The sequence below is a fragment of the Haliotis asinina genome, chromosome 15, assembly GCF_037392515.1.
Source record: "Haliotis asinina isolate JCU_RB_2024 chromosome 15, JCU_Hal_asi_v2, whole genome shotgun sequence".
In the NCBI taxonomy this organism is placed as follows: domain Eukaryota; kingdom Metazoa; phylum Mollusca; class Gastropoda; order Lepetellida; family Haliotidae; genus Haliotis; species Haliotis asinina.
This window is the reverse complement of record NC_090294.1, coordinates 7,550,087-7,572,605: the sequence shown is the minus strand read 5'-3', so window position 1 is coordinate 7,572,605 and position 22,519 is coordinate 7,550,087. Positions and strand designations below refer to the sequence as shown.

Below are 22,519 nucleotides of genomic sequence, written 5' to 3'. Positions count from 1 at the left end.
ATTTTCACCAGCATCCTGGGATCATATCACCGTGGGCGAAGTAAACACGTGAATGACAACGTGTGTCCGTACTTGTTTTGTGGTTAACCTATGTAGCAATATCCTCTATTCAAACTGTAGGAAAAGATATACCATAAAGTGAGTACAAGGCAAAGCACTTGTTTGATGTTTAAAATAAAAAGCGCTTAAAGTTCTTCCACCTAAATGAAAAATGATGGATTATGTAAGTGAAAAGACTAGATGTTTTGTTGGCTATTTAACGAACGTAACACTCAGCGCATCTCCAGCCATATGACTATATGTGTACCAGAAACAACGGTTGGTATGAACCGGATTAACATTTGGATACGATGAAGACAGTCACGGAGCCTGGCCTACGGCCTAGAAGGTTTACGGGAATGATATTAATCATGTTTCAGTATCATGCAGATATTTTTAACCATGTACTTATCAAGTATTTAAGGCTCAAAACGTTTTGATAGTCCCTCTTAGGTCACTAGGTATCTTAATATTCTAATTTGTAAAGTGCGACTTTTCAAGGTGATCGAGTTGGCATGGACGATCTTCCGGTCCTGACGACGTGTTGCTACACGGGGTCGACCACCACGTAGACGTTTATCAGTGCTGTCGGTGGCTTTGTATCGCTTTCTAAGACGTTCTATCGTTCGTACGCTGCAACTGAAGTCATTAACAGTGATCACGTTGACCAGTGTCTGAACATCCAATGATCTCTCGCCAACCTTGCCGTAGCTGCTGTGTTCAGAAAACAAGTAATCGATTGCCATTCAAGCCGGCAATTTATGCCTGAATGCATGCTTGATGCGCGTGCATCTCGATTTCAGTGTTGTGTTGATGCGAACTCTTCCCTTTTCACAAACAGAAACATTTCAAACCTCAATCTCAAACAATACTTTATTGGGTAACACTCACTATACGACCTCGATTCAGGTTTTTCTGACTTCCGGTGTATATTTCTGAAAAACGGGTTCAAACACCCAATTGATACTCAATATTACGACGTTTGCCTTTGACGACATTTGCCTTTCAGTAACACGTTTATTGATCCGACTGCATTTAATGTAAGGTTATTTTTCATATAGGTGCATCCACCTTCTGTTGTCATCAGTGAAGTTGAGATTGTTGAGTCATGTTGCTGACCAACTCACCATCTAGGATGACACTTTGCCCAGTGGTCTAGCTTTTGCTTCCCTTAGCAGTGACAGGATTCGTTCATTGCGTATTCAACTTGGTTCAAATGTTGAGTTTGTATCTATTGTATTATCACAAAAGTGTTGAAGGAACTACGCATGAAGTACCAATTTCCTCTTGAAATGGTGGTACACAGCTCTCCCAGAAAAACAATTTCACAGTAATTGGGTTGAACATATTGGTTATAGACATGTCCCACATGTTTCACTTGTGACGGGTAGTTCACCATTAAACAGACAATTTAGGTTTTAGTACAATTTCAACAATTAGTATTTTCCGTGTCTTCATGAAACCGTTTTCATTTGTTTTAGGTCAGCTGCTATCATTTCCAAATAACGTTTCACCGAATGAGCCTTTTGTATGACAGAACTCTATAAAACATTGGCTTCTAACTTTGTAAAAAGCTGTGGGATAGCCGATTGGTGAAGACGGCAGCTGGTGATGGTGAAACACCGGGTCCACCTGGTTGGAAGTAAGCTCTAAAACCATCACGTGGATTCCTTTGCCATAATATTCCTGGAATATCTCAGACACCAAAGCACTGTCGCTTACTCGTTCATAAAATCATTGCATTCTGTCTTTTCGAACTGATAAACTGTAGGTCTTTCTTTGCTGTGTGACGACGGCCATTCAGTAACCGTGTCTGGGTTTGGATAAACAAATTATTATTGATGGTGTGAGCAGTGCTCTAGACCGTCCGCGACTTGGCTACCTGATCCATGTAAAGGTGCTGGGGCATATTCTAATCATGAATATGATCACCTGTGTGTGTCATCCCTACCCCTCACGAACCGGTTCACTGACTTGTTGACTCGTGTCATCGTATCCCAGATCCGTTGATCGATGTTCATGATGCCGATTGTCTGGTCCAGACTCGATTGTTTACAGACAGCAGTCATTTAACTGGGGCTATTTCTGAGTGAGGCGTTAAACAACAACCAATCAATCGGCGTCAAACACCAACAAACAGGAAGTGCCTACATGCACATCAAACACATCTTATACACGGCCATCTGCTCGGAAACTCTGGAAGCGCTTCAGTGACGATATATATTTTGTGCAGCACGTTTGTGAAACTGCGACCTATGATAACATGTTCGTTGTGAAAGGATATTGACGAGGTATTGGCTCCCTAGCTACTGCATGTCCCTAGCTACTGCATGTCCCTAGCTACTGCATGTCCCGAGCTACTGCATGTCCCTAGCTACTGCATGTCCCTAGCTACTGCATGTCGATAATGGTGGAGTCATGAAAAAAGAACAGTGTTATGAAACCGTAGACCATACAAGTGTTTGTGTGTGAATCCGGACCTGGTATTGTCACTTTTGTTTACAGTGACTGGCTCTAAGATTAGCGTAAAATACTGCCTTTTATTTTTACAGGTATGTCGTAATTGCATTACCATACTGTGTCACATATTGTCATTAATGCACATACAGTAACGGCATTTGTGTATTTGAACAGGTAGAAGATTCGCATCAACAACAGCGGGTAATTGATAACAAGTGGCACATTCCTGGGTGATGGTTTGTCGCGGTGGGTCTTGATGACGTCCAAGAATTTTCTTCCAAGTCAATCAACAAGAGGTTGTTATTAAAAAGTCGAAAGGTTCGTTATTGACTAACCAATTTCTAAAATGTCCATCAAACAATTTGATGATTACTGTTGTTTAATCTGATTTGTTAATAAGTCCTAAAATGTTTCAGATTCAAGGCAAAATACGTATGTTTGTTGTTTGCCTTCGCTCTCATGTACACAGCTAATAAGATTGTATGAAGTTGGCCGTTAATAAAACGTTATGATGTTTGTCGGTATTAAAACTGTATGATGTTGGCCGTTATTAAAACTATATGGTGTTGGCCGGTATTAAATTTTTCAAACTGTATGATGTTGGCCGGTATTAAAACTGTATGGTTGGCTGGTGATGCTCACTGATGCGCTTAGTACCCCTTCTAACGTATACATGGGGTAGTCTGTTGCTTAAAACGTTTCAGTTATCAACATGTCTAAAGTGTGTGACCCCACGCTTGAACAACGTTGATTATTGTTAACGAAGCATGCGACTGGTCTACTTCACTCATTCACACATTCACTCACTCACTCACGCAAATCTTGTTTTTTTTCATTCTAGCCAGCATCAAACATTGATGGAAACTACTTGTTGTCCATCAGTTTATATGAACGCGGAAATGTCACAATCGACAACTGGTGTGGTGCTGCCGACACGTTCAAATCGTGACCGACCTCTAAAAGTACGACTCCTGTAGAACAGATTAAGAATAAACAGCGTGTTGTCTTCAGTGCGCATGAAAACAGGAAGCAGAGAAATTCAATCATCTGGTGACGTATAATTGATCTTACAGTGCCGCCGGATGGTTCAGTTATTAAAGGTGTGGGAAAACCGAATGTATTGACCAATGATCGTCTTCATACATTTTGTCCATCCATGATTCCGCCAATCACACACTGGCGACATTGGGAGCGGTTGTTTTTGTTCACCAGAAGCAGTCGATATCCATAGCCTTGAACACAAGCACTTGGCTCACTCGATGTGGCATACGTCATTCTGGGAGACAAAAGGACACATGGCCTGGGTGTCCTCTAGTAAATGTAATCCGTTCGTGAAAGCTCTTCAATAAAGATACAGCGTCATCAGGCCTTAAACGAACTTCTAAATCACACGCAACTCTGTTCAACATAAATTGAAATATTGTGTCTATCATGCAAACGAGCACTACCACAAACTGTCTTGGGCAAACAGAATTTAATACGTATGTTTCCATCATGCAATATCAATATACAAATATACACGAACCGAGTATAGTAATTGTTTTCAAAGTCATATAAAGCGGTGCAAATGTTAATTTAAAAAAAAATAAATTCATGATATTTTGTCTGATTAATTTTCTGTCTTGACAAAATCCGTACATGGTAGGACCAGGGGGAGATGACGTAAACGAATGGTGATGTAGAATTCAACGGACAGTGTCAATAATGGCTATGACTACAATTTGTGTTGATACAGGCGAGGTAGTGAAGGTGCGTTGAAGACATCAAATGACTAAAATCAGTCCGGGGCATGTTCTAAATCTTAATCAAAACTTAACCTCACGTCAAGGGCTGATTCTAGTCATATTGTAGACGTGCATTTCATCCCAGACTGTGGAGATAACGTCTGGAGACAGTCTGCCATTGCAGTAAAGCTGCTTTAACACCTCCGTGGTGACAGGTGGATAGGGACCTAATGCACAGTCATGTTGCGTCCAAGCATTTACGGAGTGTTGAATCTGCTAGTTATGATGGTGCCATTCAAACTGCAATTGATCACGTCCCTTTCTCCCACGTGCTACCGCGCATGACACTATCATTCCACCCCAAATGAAAGTCAGAAAAACTTTCTCCAGAACTAACGCAGATCACTGAACGACAATCAGAGGTGTCAATATATAGCCAGATTACATCTGTGGACCGCATATTATGACGAAATCTTGTATTCTAAAACCAATATGAGTGCACACCAAGGTACGTGTGCCAAAGCTAAACAACGGTGGACGTTGGGGGTCGAATGTTGTCCTCTCTCTACCAGTTCAGTATGCACCAACAGGCCTCAGTCCAGGAACCGTTAATATGGCAGATCTGTATCAGTTCCATAGTGCACTGTTTTGGTGCGTTACATGTGGACGACCGCTCTGCTACATGCTGCGACGTTGCCTTTCTCTCTCCAAAGTGATAATAGTGACTGTCAAGAAACATTGCCATAAATACTGTCAAATACGTGTCACTTCAACAAAACCATGAGTTGAGTATTGACATGCCCCTGCATTGCATAAGCTAAACAATAATTGAGATGTTCACAGTCACACGTGCGAGTATCATGCTCCTGACTAACGTGTAAACATTCAACTGATACCGGGCATTACAAAAGAGGTATAAATTGTGAATTGAGCACATAAATTTGAGACAATGTCTTCATAAATATGCATATTAATACACAAGTTGTATAAGTAAACGCTGTTACTGACTGAAACTATATCAGTTGTTATTACTGAGCGTCCTAAACAGTCCGTTAACCAAACAACCACAATGTCAGCATATTGTCTCATCCTCATCTTGGTTATACCACATTGTAATAAACAGGACGCTTTATTCCAAATTGCAGCTGAACAATTCCATGACACATTATCATGTAAGTGTTTGTTGAACTGCTTTTGATGAATCTTGGTTAAAATAGGTTCAAGAGAATGTTATGGATGTCAGCTTAATTTGAGCACAACGTTTCAGGACGTGTTTACTCTGCTACGAGTCAGTTAGCACATACTGTACACATAAGTAAAGAACTGTAATGAGATGACAAAAGTGGAAGCTTAACTAAGGAAACGTCGTATTAAGCGAATGGATGACGGTGTGCTCGTCATTATATTGTGGACAACCATGAAATTCACGTCCTAATATGTCTTACTTATAAATACCTAAAGAACTAGGTTTAAATATGTCTTGCGCTTTTACCATTTTCACCATATGTTGAAATACTTCCAGCCTGAAGTGTAGTCTGTACATGTAAACCCATCGAAGACGATGTCGCAGTCCATGGAGACGGTGTTGTAGTTGACCCCCTGACATCCTTTATAAAGAAAGCAGCTAAGTTGACAAGCTTCAGCACTTGGCATTCTCATGTGCTTGATGTTATAGGATATCAGTCTTTTATTCGTCTTAACTTCCATCGTTGCCATTTGCACTGTAATGTAATACAAGGCAAGTAGTTACATGAATATAACCTGTCGTTTATTACCCTTAAGATAAATTTGTCGAATTCTGATTGGTTGATAGTCAAAGCTTACGAAAGCATGTCGACGGATTTGCCAGGGTGACCGAACCGTACACACAGTCAGATCTATCACGTGACATACTACACAGGTCGTACGAATGACCTTGGCCCTAGATGGAATATGGCTGCCGACGTATACAATTTGGAGCATAAACAGAGCACGAAAATTGTTGTCATAATTTGTTTGTGTCAATAGAATGCATAAAAAAACAAAACAAAAACCCAAACAAAACAGAATGTGTCTGTATTGCACTAGTCGTTTAACAAAACCTCACATTTGATAATTTTATCATAACCTAAGCTATCCCGAATTAACTCCCTTTATGACCGTTCAAGAAATATATTTTCGAAACGTTTTGCGTCTCGTTCTGCTGTGATGGTTGAATGTTGTTAAAGCTAAATTAAAAGGTCTTAATGGTAATAAATTCGTCACACGGTGTTTTGTAAGGGTTTTCGGGACTGTAAGACCCTTGTAAATTCGTTATTTCGGCTGCGCCTCAGGAAATAGTTAAAAGGATATGACGGTCGTGCAATACTATTACGGTTTTACAATACAGCCGTGCTTCACGCAACTCTATTTAACGTCAGTTCACACATCAAATCAAAACCGACCATCTACTCACTGACTCACTCATTCAACAAACCTATCTAACACTCACCAACACACCTGAATAGACCACCCATTTAAACACCGTTCAACCAAACGCCTGAGCCACGCGCCCACCTAACCGTTCACACCTGCCCAAACCACCCGTCAAACCATGCACCCACTCGTCCTATGTCAAAACTACCCACCTAACCACACATATACACATCTTCCTAATCAACATACCACACCAGTCACCGTATACATGCCCACCCACTGGTCTTAACATTCATCCATATGCCTGCCCAGACTACATCTATCCGCTCATCCACACACTTGCCTGTTCCATGTACCTCGTCCATGCACGTGTCCAAGCTACCTTTTAAACCGTTGACATAAAACACCTGCCACATATCACCCATTTAACCACTCACCTACACATCTGCCCAAACAATCTATTAGGAATCAGTCATTGCACTCATAAAACCCCGAACCCACACACCTGCTCAAATAACTCGTAACCCCGTTAATTTCCTACCCATACATCAAACCGCTCATCCACACACCTTCCCATCCATCCTTCCAACTGCTCACACACACACCATCCCACCCATCCATCCAACCGCTCAACCACACATCCTAACACCCATCCACACAACTGCTCACACACACACCTTTCCGCTCACGCTAACCCACTCACCTTCCCACACATCCATTCAACCACTCACCCACACACCTCCCGTCCCATCCATCCAACAGCTTACCCATACACCTTCCCGCTCATACATCCAAACAATCACCCACACACCTTCCCACCCATCCATCCAAACGCTCAACCACACATCTTCCAATCCATCCACCCAACCGCTCAACCACACACCTTCTCATCCATACATCCAACCGCTCACCCACACACCTTCCCACCTGTCCATCCACCCTTTCACCAACACACTTTCTACCTATTCATTCAAAGGCTTGCCTACACACCCTCCCATCTATCCATCCACCCGTTCACCAACACACTTTCTAATCTATCCATCCAACCACTTACCCATACAGCTTCCAACCTATCCATCCACCCGTTCACCAACACACTTTCTCACCTATCCATCCAACCACTAAACCACACACCTTCCCACCTATCCATCCACCCGTTCACCAAAACACTTTCTCATCTATCCATCCAACCGCTTACCCGCACACCTACCTTACTTTGTCTCCCCATCACTCAGATCTGTACATTCCCATTCCTCTCATAGTTGCACCCAGTTCTCCCCAGGACCCCACTCCCCTGTCCCTGACAAGGCTATATCTTGTCATCAGACATAACATGACTAGCATAAAGAACAGACACATAGGTTTCAGCAAACATTACCATTGGTGCCGTTGGAGATGTAGTTTCCCTGCCCACCAGACTTGGTACAATACGACTTATTCAGTGACAGAGGCCGGGACAGGTGTTCCTGGAGAAAAGACACCGACTATCAGCAGGTATGCTGTTACTGTTGTCATTTGTTCAAAACAGGGTGTGATTGCTGCATGTTTTCACTGATATATTAGTAACATTTACAGTGTGCGTGCGTGTGTGTGCGTGTGGGGGATGAGGATAAGGATGTGCGTGTATGTGAGAGAGAGCGAGACACAGTTTGTTGGTCGATTTGTTGTTTACCGACGCACTCAGCAATATTCCAGCCATACGGCTACTGTCTGTAAATAATCAAGTCTGAGCCAGACTATGCAGTGACTAACAGCATGAACATCAATATCGCAGTCAGGATAGATTGCCATGTGACAACCAAGTCTGCCCACCCGATATCGTCACTTCTTGTAATAAGAACTGTAGAAGACCAATTCCAGCAGTCATCTTAAATAGACAGATAGAAGGGGGAATGTTATCTAACGGTTGTGTTATTGTGACTGTCAGTGGGTAGTGTCAGTAATTTAAATAACATTTTACTTCAGCGCTTTCGCCTACGATGGCAAAATCATTTTAGTATCTTGGACAAGACGCGTTCATTTGAAACCTACCAAAGATAATTCTTTAGACTGTTAATGTTATAACTATAATACTCTGTTCTGCCGGTTCGGGGTTAGTCTTGTGTTTAATCATTCGCTCGTCAGGAGACCCCGATTGTGCCTGGGCACAATGTGTGAATGCCCATTTCTGGTGTCCCCCGCCGTGATGTTGCTGGAATTTTTGCTAAAGCAGGCGTAAAACCATACTGACTATTTGGTCCACTTCCATTGGACGTGTGCTATTGCTGTCTCCTTTAATTCACAAATGGCTTCATCAAAATACGAGGGGATGTAAATAAGTTTTGAGCCTTGGGCATTTTTCATACCCAGGTGTCACAGCCTATGGTACGACATTAAACCTTGGGGTGTAGCTGATGTGATTGATAAGTTTTGGTATCCTACTCTCAGAAGTTATTGAACAGCTCACATTGACAGAAAGAGACCCCCCGCACGGCAGTGAAAATGAATAAAATAGAGTATAGAGCAGTATTTACGTTTTTAGTTCTTGAAGGAAACTCGACGAAGAACATTGAAGAAAGGCTTTCAGCAGTTTATGGGAAGTCTTCCCCTTCATCCGCTACCATCAAACGATGGGTCAAGAAATTTAAGCATGGTAGAGAGAGTCCTGAAAATGACACCCGTCCAGGTCGCCCAACAACAAGCACCAGTCAGGAAAACATTGACAGAGTGCATAGACTTGTGCTGGAAAATCGTCGAGTCACACTTCACGAGTTAGAGGAGACCACAGGCATTTCACACGGATCCATTGAGACAATTCTTCATGAACATCTCGTCATGTCTAAGGTGTGCGCAAGATGGGTGCCAAGAATGCTTACAAATGAAATGAAGCAAACAAGGGTCACCATAAGCAACTCCATGCTAACCAGATACAACAAGAATCCAGAAGATTCTCCCTTTAGGCTAGTAACCTGTGATGAAACCTGGATCCACTAATATGATCCTGAGAGCAAACAAGAATCCATGGAATGGAAACATGTCACTTCTCCCAGGACCAAAAAGTTCAAAGCCTCCAGATCAGTGCAGAAGGTAATGGCGACAGTCTTCTGGGATAGCAAAGGCGTCATCCACATAGATTACTTACCAAAAGGAAGAGCAATGAATGGGGAATATTACGCTAACTTGTTGAGGCAAGTCAGTCAAGGAGAAGCGCCGGGGCAAGATCAGACGTGGTATTCTTCTACATCAAGACAATGCTCCAGTACACATCTCTCGCGTGGCAGCCGCTGCTGTCCAGGAATGCGGGTACGAAGTCTTGCCACATCCCCCCTACTCTCCAGACCTGGCACCAAGTGATTACATCTGTTCCCAAATCTCAAGAAACACTTGCGTTGTCGTAGATTTCAGGATGATAATGAGCTTATTGCTGCTACTGAGGCTTGGTTTGAGGACCAAAATGGCGCCTTCTACAGAGACGGCATTAGTGCCTGGCAGAAAAGATGGAACAAGTGTCTTGACTCACAAGGGGACTATGTTGAAAAATAAATGTGGTTCATACCAATATTTTGCATTTTCTATGCAAGGCTCAAAACTTATTGACATCCCCTCGTACCTTTGCGCTACCTGTCATCCGTTACTTGAGGTGAATCTTGTTGCTTATTACAACAGGTGATGCATTTATAGCCCTCGTTTCTTAGCTTTTAGGGGCGGTTGGGTAGCCAACCGAATACGCGGGTTCGATTCCCCACATGGGTACAATGTGTGAAGTCCATTTTTGGTGTCCCCCGCCGTAATGTTGTGGGAACATTGCTAAGAGAGGCGTAAAATTTAATTCATTCACTCGCCCACTTGCACACAAAAAATGGGCATGGACATTCATCGCTATTACAACAAAGCAGAAGCTGGTATCCATAAAGTTGTGTCTTCTTACAAGCGAGTAACATTTCAGTGTAGCCGCCGCCAATGGCAAATCATTCGGTACTTCGTGGTAGTAATTCTTTATCTCGAATAACATTGGATCACGTGTGATGTACTGAAATTACCGATGTTATGCGAATGTAAGTCGATTGAAGGGAAATAAGTCTAAATCTGTCGATGGCTACAAAAAGGCTTATACCCGTGCTTCAAACAATTTCAAATTATCAATAAGGTTTTCGGTAAGATAAATACTTTGTTCACCGGTTCCTCGGGGCCCATTGGTTGATGTACCCTCGATGTTATGTTCCCTGAGTCCGAAGGGGAACATAAACAAGCATCGAGGGTACATCAACCCATGCCCCCTCGTGACCAGTGAGCAACGTATAATGTCAGTATTGCTTATTACCTTGAGCGAGCTTGTTCCGATCAATGCAGAGCCGAACGTACTACTGTCGCCGCTACCGATAAGATATGCTGTAAAATACTCTCCATCAATGCTAGATACACTGTGTAGCTCATCAAATCCGTGGACAGGCACGAAACATCCGGTCTCTACTGTGCCACCTACCGCCATGCACAACGTCTCGTTGGGGAGAGCTTCGCCGTTCAGCAATAGCCCTCCCTGGGGGACGTCGGGGACTACAATGTAGTGCTTAAGGTTTTCATTCGTTTCATCTCTTATCAACGTGAAGGTATAGTGAGATATATTCGCCGCAGAATAGGCTACTACAAGCGCTGGAGAACTTGAGTAGCTATTTTCAATCACCATGGCAACTAGGATTGGATTTGACGCGTTGATAGTATGAAAACCTTCTCCAGAAATGTTTACATCTTTATAGTCTCTTTCTGATAATATTCTCTCTGTGTTTACACCGTCGATGGTGACGTCTGTTAATCCGGAAGTTGCGACAATACGGCACACACAACTTCCGTTTCCTCCCGGAAATCCGAATACTGTGTAACTTAATGCGAGACTGTCTAAAGGTACCATGTGGTCCAAGATGGCGGTCTGAGAAACAGCTCCCGCTACTACTGAGATATCTTTTGAGGACGTAATCTTGGTTCCGGATAAGTCTGATCTAGAGTGGATTTGCATAACATACCGAGTAGCCCCTGTGCTTTTACATGAAATCCTCTGTCCGGTCACGCCACACCTTGTTTCATTTGTAAAGTGGGAAAATATGTCCTCAACGTCAATTCCAGCTCTAAAAGTCAAGCGAATAATTGCATCGCTGAACAAAGCAGCAATACCGATCGTGGAATTCCATGTTTCAGACGCGTCTGGTGGAGAATATGAGACAGTTATATACTCTTTTGCTAATTGTGAGGTTTCTCTCATCTGATACATTGCATGGTCGTTCTTGAGGAAAATGACAGCCGGGTGCGGGGATACGATGTTAATGATGGCGTTAGACTCAGCCTCATCCGGGGACATTCGGAGCCCAGTAGGCAATGGCAGAATCACCAAGGTGTTGGCATCCAAAATGACCTCATCTTCAGAGAACGGTGTATTAACCCACATACTGACTTGGCTTTGACTCGTGGAGGCAATGACAACCATGTCTGAGGAGGTTCTGGCTGTACCTGTGACCATTGATGAATATGTTTGGGTCAGAGCAGATGGGCACACTGCAACAAAATACATATACAGTGGAATCTGTCAGTTGCGGACTGGCATAGAACCGACTCATTTGTCCGGATTGTAAAACCGTCTGGATTAGGCAACCTTTCTTCGTTACCGTAGACACGTGCCCGCTCATCTATGGGTTACACTTTCGTCAACCTTTTTTCCAAAACAAGAAAAAGAAGAGAATATGGTTCAAGTATATATCAATCTCTCCTCGAAGAAAGCTGTGATACTCGACTTTGGATAAGGATACCCCGTATATTCTGTATTGCACCAAACTAAGTATTGCAATTTCTAACGTGTTAATCCCATGGGAGATCAGTCATCAACAAGTATTAATGTATCATCAATTATTTGTTTAAGTGTTTTTATTTTCATTTTAAAACAAGAAAAAGAACACAAAATACAAACTCTTTTGTACAAACACTTATACCGATATTTGAATTAATTATAACGAATGTCAAAATCAAATTGGAATTGTTGACAGCATTTCTAAATGTATTTCTATGACGAGAGTTTACATTGACCTGATGGTTTGGCACAACACGCAAGTCGTGTGTTGAACCTCACTACTAACAATGAAAATACGAACATACAGGAGCATAAGTAGGGTGAAGTTTCAGCTTTCATTAATGTGCAACAGTTAAATCAAGTTAAACCCTTGAAATATGATTCAATATGGAACACTTTTAACAAACGAGTCCCACTTTTAACAAACGAACAAAACAATGGTTCCTTATTAGACTCAATAAAAAACACATGAGATAAGTGTTTTACCCAGTCGTGTGCTGCGATTTCTTCTTGCCTGCCTCCATTCACAGTGAAGTTACATATTCTCAATTTCCTACGTCCTCGACTTGATTGCAAATGTAATGCTTCTACATATTTTGGGCCATAGCACCCCCGTCGTTTACTCACTGCCGCTATTTTGTAGAGAATGCCATAAAAGAGAGCATTCACATGTAATTTACAGCAATATGCAGTTAGTATCTATCACTGGATAAACATGCATTGGACGTCACGGACGAAATACTTTAGTTTACCTTGAACCTTTGCATTACGTAACCTTAAGATCAAATTTTACTTACATCACTTGTCTTATATCCATTTAAATTGCAGACACGAACTCTCATTCCCATAATTCCAACGTATCCTCAATATGTATGAATCCATTATACGTAACATTCAATGGCAATGTTTTATCAAAATGGATTTCAGCCTCTTTACTGAAACAGTTCAAGAGCTTTTTGTAAGACAGAAAACAAGTCATTATATATGAATTACGATCTCATTTCCTCGGTGTTAATGCAGGAGTACCACAAGGTTCCGTTTTAGGCCCATTATTTCTCCTGATATGCATTAATGACTTAGTTGTTAACATTGACAGTAATATGCGTTCAGTTGCTGATGACACATCCCTGTATGTTATTCTTGATAATCCTGATGATGCTACTTACCTAAGTCGTGATTTAGAAAAGAAAAACACTTGGGCTAGATACTGGAATGTCATTTTCAGTTCTAACAAAACTGAAAACATACACTTCTCACGAAAGCAACCATCCACTAGATTTCCTGACCTTTACATGAAGAATATGATCATTAACATAGTTTCTCATCATAAACATCTTGGTTTAACACTGGAAAGCAACACTGTAATTGGCATGAGCACATTAGCGATATAATCTAGAACGTATCCCCGATGATAAACTGCTTTAGACTGTTGAAAACTAGCTTATCGCGTAAGGGCCTGGACAATATTTACAAACAATATATTCTTCCTCTCTTTGACTGTTGTTCTCACACCTGGCACAATGGCAATTCTTTTGAAGAATAATATGGCACTGTAAGCTGAACCAGTCATAAGAAATTATATTCTGAAACTAACTCTTACCCTTTAGACGAAGATCTATTTAAAAAAAATAAAACGGATGCACAAAATTGTAAATAATGAAACTCCAACTTACTTGCAAAACAAAACCACAAAATGGCAACTGCACGCTAAGGCATTCGGGACAAAGTCGCAATATCTATTGCATGTCCTTAATACCAGATGTAATCTGACAATGGAACGATCCACAAACTCTGTTAATAATCTCTCTAATTTTAAACGATTAATACCTAGTCGTAAAGGTGCTTCGTCTTTTTGACGTCAATATTGCCAATAGACAATGTCAGGTAATCCATGTGCGCTTCCGATTCGGGTGTAGCGAGTTAAATTCTCATACGTTCGCAGACACATCTCTTCTATCCGGGCCTGCCCATGTGGTCACCGGAGAGAAGACAATATTCATTATGTCCGCTGTATAAAGACTTACGATTTTCATTGTACTTTTATCAACATGGATATGACGTACATTCGGTACTTTTATTACACCATTTTATCCAGCTTCCAGAGAGATTTATCATGACTTAAGAAATTATTCATAAAGTTAAACAATGAAAGAGAGTGATTTTAGTTTTACGCCGTTCTAATGTAGATTCTAAAACTAACAAAAAAATTATGTCCTCTTTTCACTATCTTATTCAGCTTTCAGAGAGATTTAACATGACTTAAGAAATTAGTTCAACAATGAAAGTGAGAGAGTGAGTTAGTTTTACGCAGCACTCAGCAATAATCCAGCTATATGGTCTATAATAATGGATTCTGTACCAGACAATCAAGCGATCAACAGCATGACCAAGTCAGCGAGGCAGACAACCCGATTCCGTTAATCACCTCTTACGACAAACATAGTCACCCTTTATGGCAAGCAAGGGTTGTTGAAGGCCTGTTCTACACCGGACCTTCAAGGGTTTCAACAATTAAATACCATATTTTATTCAAAGAGCAATCGTGTGGTACCAGTGGATTGTTCGTTATGCACATGTTCAAGAGAGGCATTTATATAAGCCCACTAAGTTTTCTTTCTTTTGAAAGAAAATATGTTTAAAACAATTGCCCGGTGGCAACTGTCCGGGTTGCAATTGTCCCGTTCCTGTAAATTAACTATATTTTCACAGACAGAAACAAACAACCAGTAAGTAGAGGAGAACACAATATAAAAGAAAGCTATATATTGCCAACAAGTGAAGGTAGATCACCATACTACCCGCATGGACCTTTTGGATGTTGTGTTCGAAATAACTGCCTGCACAAAATGCTAGTTGACCTTTGCTCGGGCCTGTCAAGAGTTACTGACGCTGGCCCATATGACTAGTGACATGTTAGGAGTTGGTCATGTTGCCTGAATCCTGACTTGCGACAACATAGTCCTCAAAAACATTAACAAATAGTCAAATGCATGTTGTTACAGATACCAAATAGTCAAATGCACGTTGTTACAGATAACTGTCTAAATCGTAGGCAGTAACGCCATCTGTCAGATTCTGAAGTGCCAGAGAATGATCCCAGTGATTCACAACTGGTCGAAAGCAAAATCCAGGCAGCTGAGGAGGGTTCTCCCCTCAGGAATCTCAGGACGTCAAAGATGATGAGCAGATGGATGGATCAAGACTCTGCCTTAAGAATTTAACATGATAATTTGAAACTGTAAGGGTACTCTTAGAGCATGTCCCATGTGACCGAGCCTGCGAGTTCACAGTCTGAAACATTATTTGGTGAAGTAAATGCTCTAATCATTCCCATATGCGCTGTTTCATTCTCGAGAAATTATTGTGAATTATTCAGGCCAGTTTGAAGGGCTAGTGGCATTTTTTATCACCGACCTCACTGTCTAATGACAGTTTCAATCTATTTCTAACACTGGATGCCCACCTTCCCTTCTGATGTTAGCAAGTTTGAAAATCTAGCCATTATACTGCAGTTACAAATAATAGTATGTTTGCAATTCCTTGAATTGTTTGTTGACTTACGTACCTTCTTAGGATGACAATAAGTTTACAGGACCTTAACCCCCTTTAAGGATACAACCACTAGTAATGTCAGTTATTAACTAAAAATACGTCATACAAACTCAATTATTGAATGGTTAAAACTGACAGTCTACCAAACCACGAGGACGATAGAACATGTTACTTGGAAATTAAATTGATGTCCCAATTTATGGAACAGTAGGAACCGTATACTGCAACCTGACATTTGCTTAATGCTTGCCTTTTGACATAGCGCCTGCATATCTAAAATCAATACATTCTGCGCCGGAAGTGTGAAACATCATACGAACAATTTAACGTTTGGCATTAATAAAAATCAGAGGTACTGCGATGCTTTGTATCCACGTGTATATGTCTTTAGGGCATCATTAGTATAAAAATATCTACATAATGAAACAACCGGAACGCAATTAGTGTACAAAACTGCTCAACATCAGAAACACAACAATGGGTAGAATTTTCAGGTAAAGAATATCAAGGTATCTCGACTCAAAGTGAGCAAATTTCCGCCATATCCTGCTCGTGGTTGTCCGATTACAAGAGGTTGGAATGTAAAGAAACCCTGCCGGAGGGGCTGAGGTCAATGAAGGTCATATTCTCATTTTTAACAATTTTATAAGGCATTTTCGTTTGTACCATAAGTCCCTGTGAGTCTTAGCTGGGTTGCAATATGCATTGCGAAGATATGGAATAAGGAGTAAGAACAGAGAACTAACGATGATGCTTTTGACTAAGAAGGTTGGGCCATAAAACACGTTCCAGCTGACACGATCTGAACCTACAGTTCCAATACAAGATGCAAGACATAGGAAATCCTTCACGGAAATGTTATTTTTGTCACACTATGAAACCGCACCAACACATAAGGGTTTATGACGTGCCCTCGGAGTATCGTTACGTCTCGTTCATGCAAAAATAAAGGTTGGCTATTTGGCCCAGATACCAATTTCTTTTCACCCTGTTAAACCGGTTTTTTATAACCTAAAATGATTAACATTTGGTGGACGCATCGATCATTAGTATATTGTAACAACAATTTTATTTGTAGAGAGCTTGGCAACAGTGTAAATCTTTCATGATTCAGTCGTTGAACTATGGACTATAATTGTAGATTTACGAACTCCTATACAATTACTTGTCAAGTATGTGTGTTGTTCATTCCCTACTGTACACTGGTTGTATAATGGAATATACGACGTAACAATGGTCATGCTCACCCGTGGAAATGTTGAGTGAGTGAGTGAGTTGAGTTTTACGCCGCACTCAGCAATTTTCCATCTAAATGGCGGAGGGCTGTAAATAATGGAGTCTCGACCAGACAATCCAGTGATCAAGAGCATGAACATCGATCTGCACAATTGGGAACCAATGACATGTGTCAACCAAGTCAGTGAGCCTGACCACCCGATCCCGTTAATCGCCTCTTAATACAGGCATAGTCGCCTTTTATGGCAAGCATGGGTTGCTGAAGGCCTATTCTACCCCAGGACCTTCACGGACCGGAAATGTGTCGAGGACAGTCATACTGTATGACTATACTGAACAAATGACAAACGTGGACTTTGTTGTTTGCGACTACGGCAGCAGGGCAGTTCGTGTAAAACTTCGTCGGGATTCTTTACATACTGTTCGATATAATATCTGTTATTTGATAATTACAAAATATGCACGTTCTGATGGCAACACCATCATTGATCGTGGAATTTAATAATGGTTTGAACTGATCTCATAACAAATGTTCGATTTATGATTGAACTGTTTACACGTGTAAACACTATTATTAAAGTAAAGGAGTTTGCATACTTCAACAAACAAAAAAAAGTTGATCTAGACTAGATATTCAATCCCCATCTACTTTAAATGAGCATCATGTGTTTCAAGGTTGCCATGCAGCAATGGCCAATGTTTATGCAATTGACAACTGTATTGTCCACATATACGTAGTTGTGCCTTTGAGTCCATGGAGGTAACAAGAAGAGTGGGTGTACAATAGGAGATTATTACTGGTTCCAGCAAAAGTACCAGCTAATCCCCGTGCCAGGGATCAATAGTATCAAGGAAGTGCTTTCTCGATATTCACAGATTTTAAAAGACAAGCGGAATCAATACCATGTGGATTCTGAAACACTCCAAGGACTTGCTTACATTTGTTGAGAACCTCAGAAACATTTGTGAAAACGTTTGACTTTTCAACATTGTACATCACTATCTCACCAAACAAACCTAAGAAAAAACTTAATTCCTTGATCCGTGGGGGCATGTGTAAACAAACGTAGAGGAGAAATATTTACCTACATACCTATCTTCAGAGTTTCAGTGCAATTTGTCAAGAATGAAAGTAAATGTATTTTGAAGTTTAGCGAGAAGACTGCTTGAAATGCTGGACTTTCTCATTGTGAAATATCCGAGTAAAACATTTCGCCATGTAGCAGACATACTCATGTGTTCCAGTCTGCTTCACAGTCCCTGAACGACGTAGTTCACTATTGCCAAGCTCCCTCTACAATGCTGAAAACGTAAAGGAAGCAAGATTTCCTCAAGTGCGGGACATCTCTGGTCTCCTTGGGGCTCCCTTTTAAGTTAAATAGGTCTATTTGTTGCTGTCAAAATTACATATTCTAAGACTAAGCATTATTCTAATGGGTTCCATGTGCGCTCCCCTCCTTGCGAACCTGTTTCTTTTTTAATGCATATGGATTCTGAAGTCTCTTAATTTTATTGTTTTGTTGACATTGTCAATTAATTTTAGGAGTTGGTTGTCGAAACAATTTGACATGTACTCGAAAGTGTAGGTGCAAACTTCAATTCCATTTTTTAGGGGATTATTTGAAGGGGGACTCGTGTAGTCCCTTGTTTTTTCCTGTCTTCAAATCATTTAAGCATTTTGCTCAGTGAACAGTAGGTTTACCACCAGTGTCCTCTACAGTACACCGTTTTGTCATGTCCTTCAAATGGATGACATCGAGTTCCTTGCCAAAAGGTCCTTCAGTAACTGGTACAGATGCGACAAAAGTATCGCATGACGGACCGGTCAAGTTACAAGCGGGAGGTGCTGTTGAACAACTGGTACGCCTATCTTGGAATGCAGGGTCAAGAATGGATAACCTGAAGCCGAACATGAACATCTGGAAACATCTGGGGTTCAAGAGGAAATCCTTTTGCTGTACCAGTCGTTTCCTTGTCCCTTGGAGTAGTATATTGGGCAAAACATGACATATATAGTTTGGGCTGTCTGGCCAAGTGGATCATGTTTGAAATTAAAATTGCGAATCCTCACAATTCTATACTCCCAATGAAATACTTACATCTCAGAATTTTATTTAACTTAGGACAAAAGTAGGCAAAAATAGGCGAAGTAGCTATAGTTGGAACCGTGGAACCGTCAAACAAAGTGTGGTGCAGATGAGCATTATCTTATAACTATCTACTTATACCTGGCGAATTCGGTGTTCCATGTACTGGTCCGGTCCCCTTGTAATACTGACCAATAATATCGATAAGACACTATGCTCGTTTGTGAAACAACTTTTATCTTATGCTAAATAAAATAAAAAATAACGTTGAATCGTCAAGGTAAAATTACCAGGATTCGCAATCTTATATTCACTTTATTCGATTATGTTTATTCTTTAAAGGGATGTTTATTCTTTAAAGGAAATTTATCGGTGCCTTTTCACTGCAAACGGACTCTAAACGAATGTGATTGAGCAACACTGCAATAATCTTACCTGAGTACAAGGACTCTTTACTTAGTTCATTGCTATAGTAAGGGTTGATATTATGTACTTTGCTTGAAAAGTATATCAGCCCCTGTTATCCTGAAATCAAAAGATATATATATATATATATATATATATATATATATATATATATATATATATATATATATATATATATATATATAATATCTCGAAGGATTACAGGTTTTATGTTTCGATATTTGATGTTATTAGCGTCAGAATAGTTGTAAAAATAAAGGAAATTATACCCTTACCTTTTGAATATGCGTCTGCATCTACTGCACACATGACGAAAACCATCAGACATGTATTGGCAGCAATCTCAAACATCTTGCGTGATTGAATGCTCATCTGGAATGCGGCATATATGGCGTGGTTTCCTGAGTGTTACGTTTCTTCAGTGAAGGTATCGATTCAGCGCAACACTTGCTATGACTTGGCAGTTCCCTTGACATTTGAAATAATACGAACATTTTTTGTATGAAGTTCATGTTTCGTTGGGTAAACGGTTAAGCTCGCCCGACGGACTAATGAGCTTATTATGTCGTGACATGTTTGTCCTAATGTCGAGTTTTGGGTAAAGGTCAAACATAAGGCGGGGATACTTCAGCATTTGATTCAAATATTAATCTATGTGAAAAGTTTGTTTTGATTTGTGTTACCATATGAACTTGTTTTAGAATAAAGTTCGGTAATTATAACGCCTTGCTTTGTTTGCTAGTTTCACACCAAGTCTTACTATTGTATTAACTATCATCTGAAACATCCAGACACAAATCCATATCATTAGCATATATCCCTAATACATAGTCTTTAGAAATAACGTTAAATTTAAAATTGACAAAAGTGGGCGTCAATCAATGAATATCTAGAAACAGCATCAACTCTTGCACTTGCATATGACACAGATGTCTGTACAGCAATCGCTCCAGATGACTGGTGTAAGACGTGAACTTTGCATGTGTAAGATTTTATTTTCTAACAAAGATAACAGCTAAAAACAAAAACTAATGATACACTATGATTGTCAAACTTAATGGTCAACTGTACCGACCTTACTGAAAAACATCAAAGGCATCTCAACGCTACATACACGTGTATGGGGCTACTGCGTTGTGCTCGTGCATTCCGTGCACTGTGTTGATAGTGAAATATTGTGGTACATTCACAAAATATGTCTTTAAAACGTTTGTTAACTTGTTAACGTTTATGCTTCCTATCCAGTTTGAATGTACCCCTGCCTTTCTAAGGGTGTATATGCTTTTTAAACGATAACTATATACAACTTATTCATTATTCCTTGTCGTAGATTCTGGGACTTCAGCCACAGTGGGAGTGAGTGAGTCTTGTGGGTGATAATGCCGCATATATCAGTATTAAGTTCAGATATGAGAAATTCCTATGACGATTAGGATAAATCGGATAAATGAATATTTTGAATGACACATGTAGCTATATTATAAGCTAATGCAATTACCCAATGTAGACGTTGAGGTCCCAAACATTTTGGAGACTGAATTGATAAAGTGTTTGAATAATGTTTTTATTTCGTTTAGGTATACAGCTAATAAGGCCTCTTTACATAGACATTTCAGAGACATGCTGTGTAAGTATGCTGTGTCATCACGCGATCAAGATTAAGCTGTCGCATGATAATGTTGACTAGAATACAACATGTCCTCTTGCGGAATTGTAATTGTGAAAATGGGATTGCAAAAAGGGTGAAATTGAAGTCTGTGTAACATTTCAGTTGCGGCTGAAAATGTAATATTAAACATGTTTAATTTGGATTTTAATTAATTTCATGGAGTCATTGGTGTCTTGTGTAGCCTGCTCTGGTGTGTCAGGAGACAGGAAAGTGGAATTTCTGACTATCAGTTAAATGAAGGCATGTCAGCCATGTATGTATGTAGTGAGTGAGTTCCATGGATTCAGAAACACAAATAGACGGACCTGGCTAAGGACCCCAAATCTGCAGTGAAAATTGCGGGTAAGACTTTGGCAATCCTCAGATGATAGTGTTTGTTCTTACTCTAACGGGTGCTTAACAAATAAGGAACTAAGGAACGAAGGACTGGTCAGCAAGGAGACAGTATGGTGTATCTGAGTAGGTTGTGAGGCAAACAGACATCATTATTAAGTGTGATATGTTTGTATGTTTGCACTGTTAAGACAAAGAGGATGAGTATCGACCACCCCATCCCCCGGGAACTCTTGGGTTTGTAGTTAGTTTATATTGATAAACAAGCACGTGTGAGTGCCATAGTCGAAATCACACAATGTGTAAGAACTTGTTTTTAATCAAAGGCATGGACGAGTAGCTTTTCTGAAACAAAATGTTAATGGAACTAGAAATTACCATTTTGTACCAGCCACTCATCAATATTGAACAATGCAAACATTCCCTATGTTTCCGACCCGTAGAGATCCAGGTTAGAATTGGTAAGCAATGCTACTCGTCACATTCAGCCAACGCGATAGGGCCCTCGTTGACTAGACTGAAACATTTGATCGTACCCTACCCTTTGAGGCACGTTTCGATCTTAACCCTTTGAGGCATGTTTGGAACGTTATTGGTCGTCGTGTGCAATAAAACGATACTCCTGTACAGAATCTGTCCCAATTAGAACCTGCTTTATACTAGAAATGGCGTGGACTGCCCCTCTGAGGATTAGGAGGCTGACAGGAGATATGAGAAAGAGATTATTGTCTGTCATACACGCAAAATGACATTTTGAATGTTCACATTCACCCTATAATTCATCATT

The 22,519-nt window shown here is 40.5% G+C and overlaps 1 protein-coding gene across 1 annotated transcript; it reads right to left on the bottom strand.

Annotated features, from left to right (window-relative positions):
• Positions 1-5,706: 5,706 nt before the first annotated feature.
• On the bottom strand, positions 5,707-20,081 carry LOC137266272 (uncharacterized). Its single transcript, XM_067801764.1, has 5 exons — positions 20,006-20,081; positions 10,929-12,140; positions 10,142-10,168; positions 7,996-8,073; positions 5,707-5,944 (listed from the first exon to the last, which is right to left on the bottom strand). The coding sequence occupies exons 1-5, from the start codon at positions 20,079-20,081 to the stop codon at positions 5,721-5,723; spliced, it is 1,617 nt and encodes a 538-aa protein (XP_067657865.1). The 3' UTR covers positions 5,707-5,720.
• Positions 20,082-22,519: the final 2,438 nt, after the last annotated feature.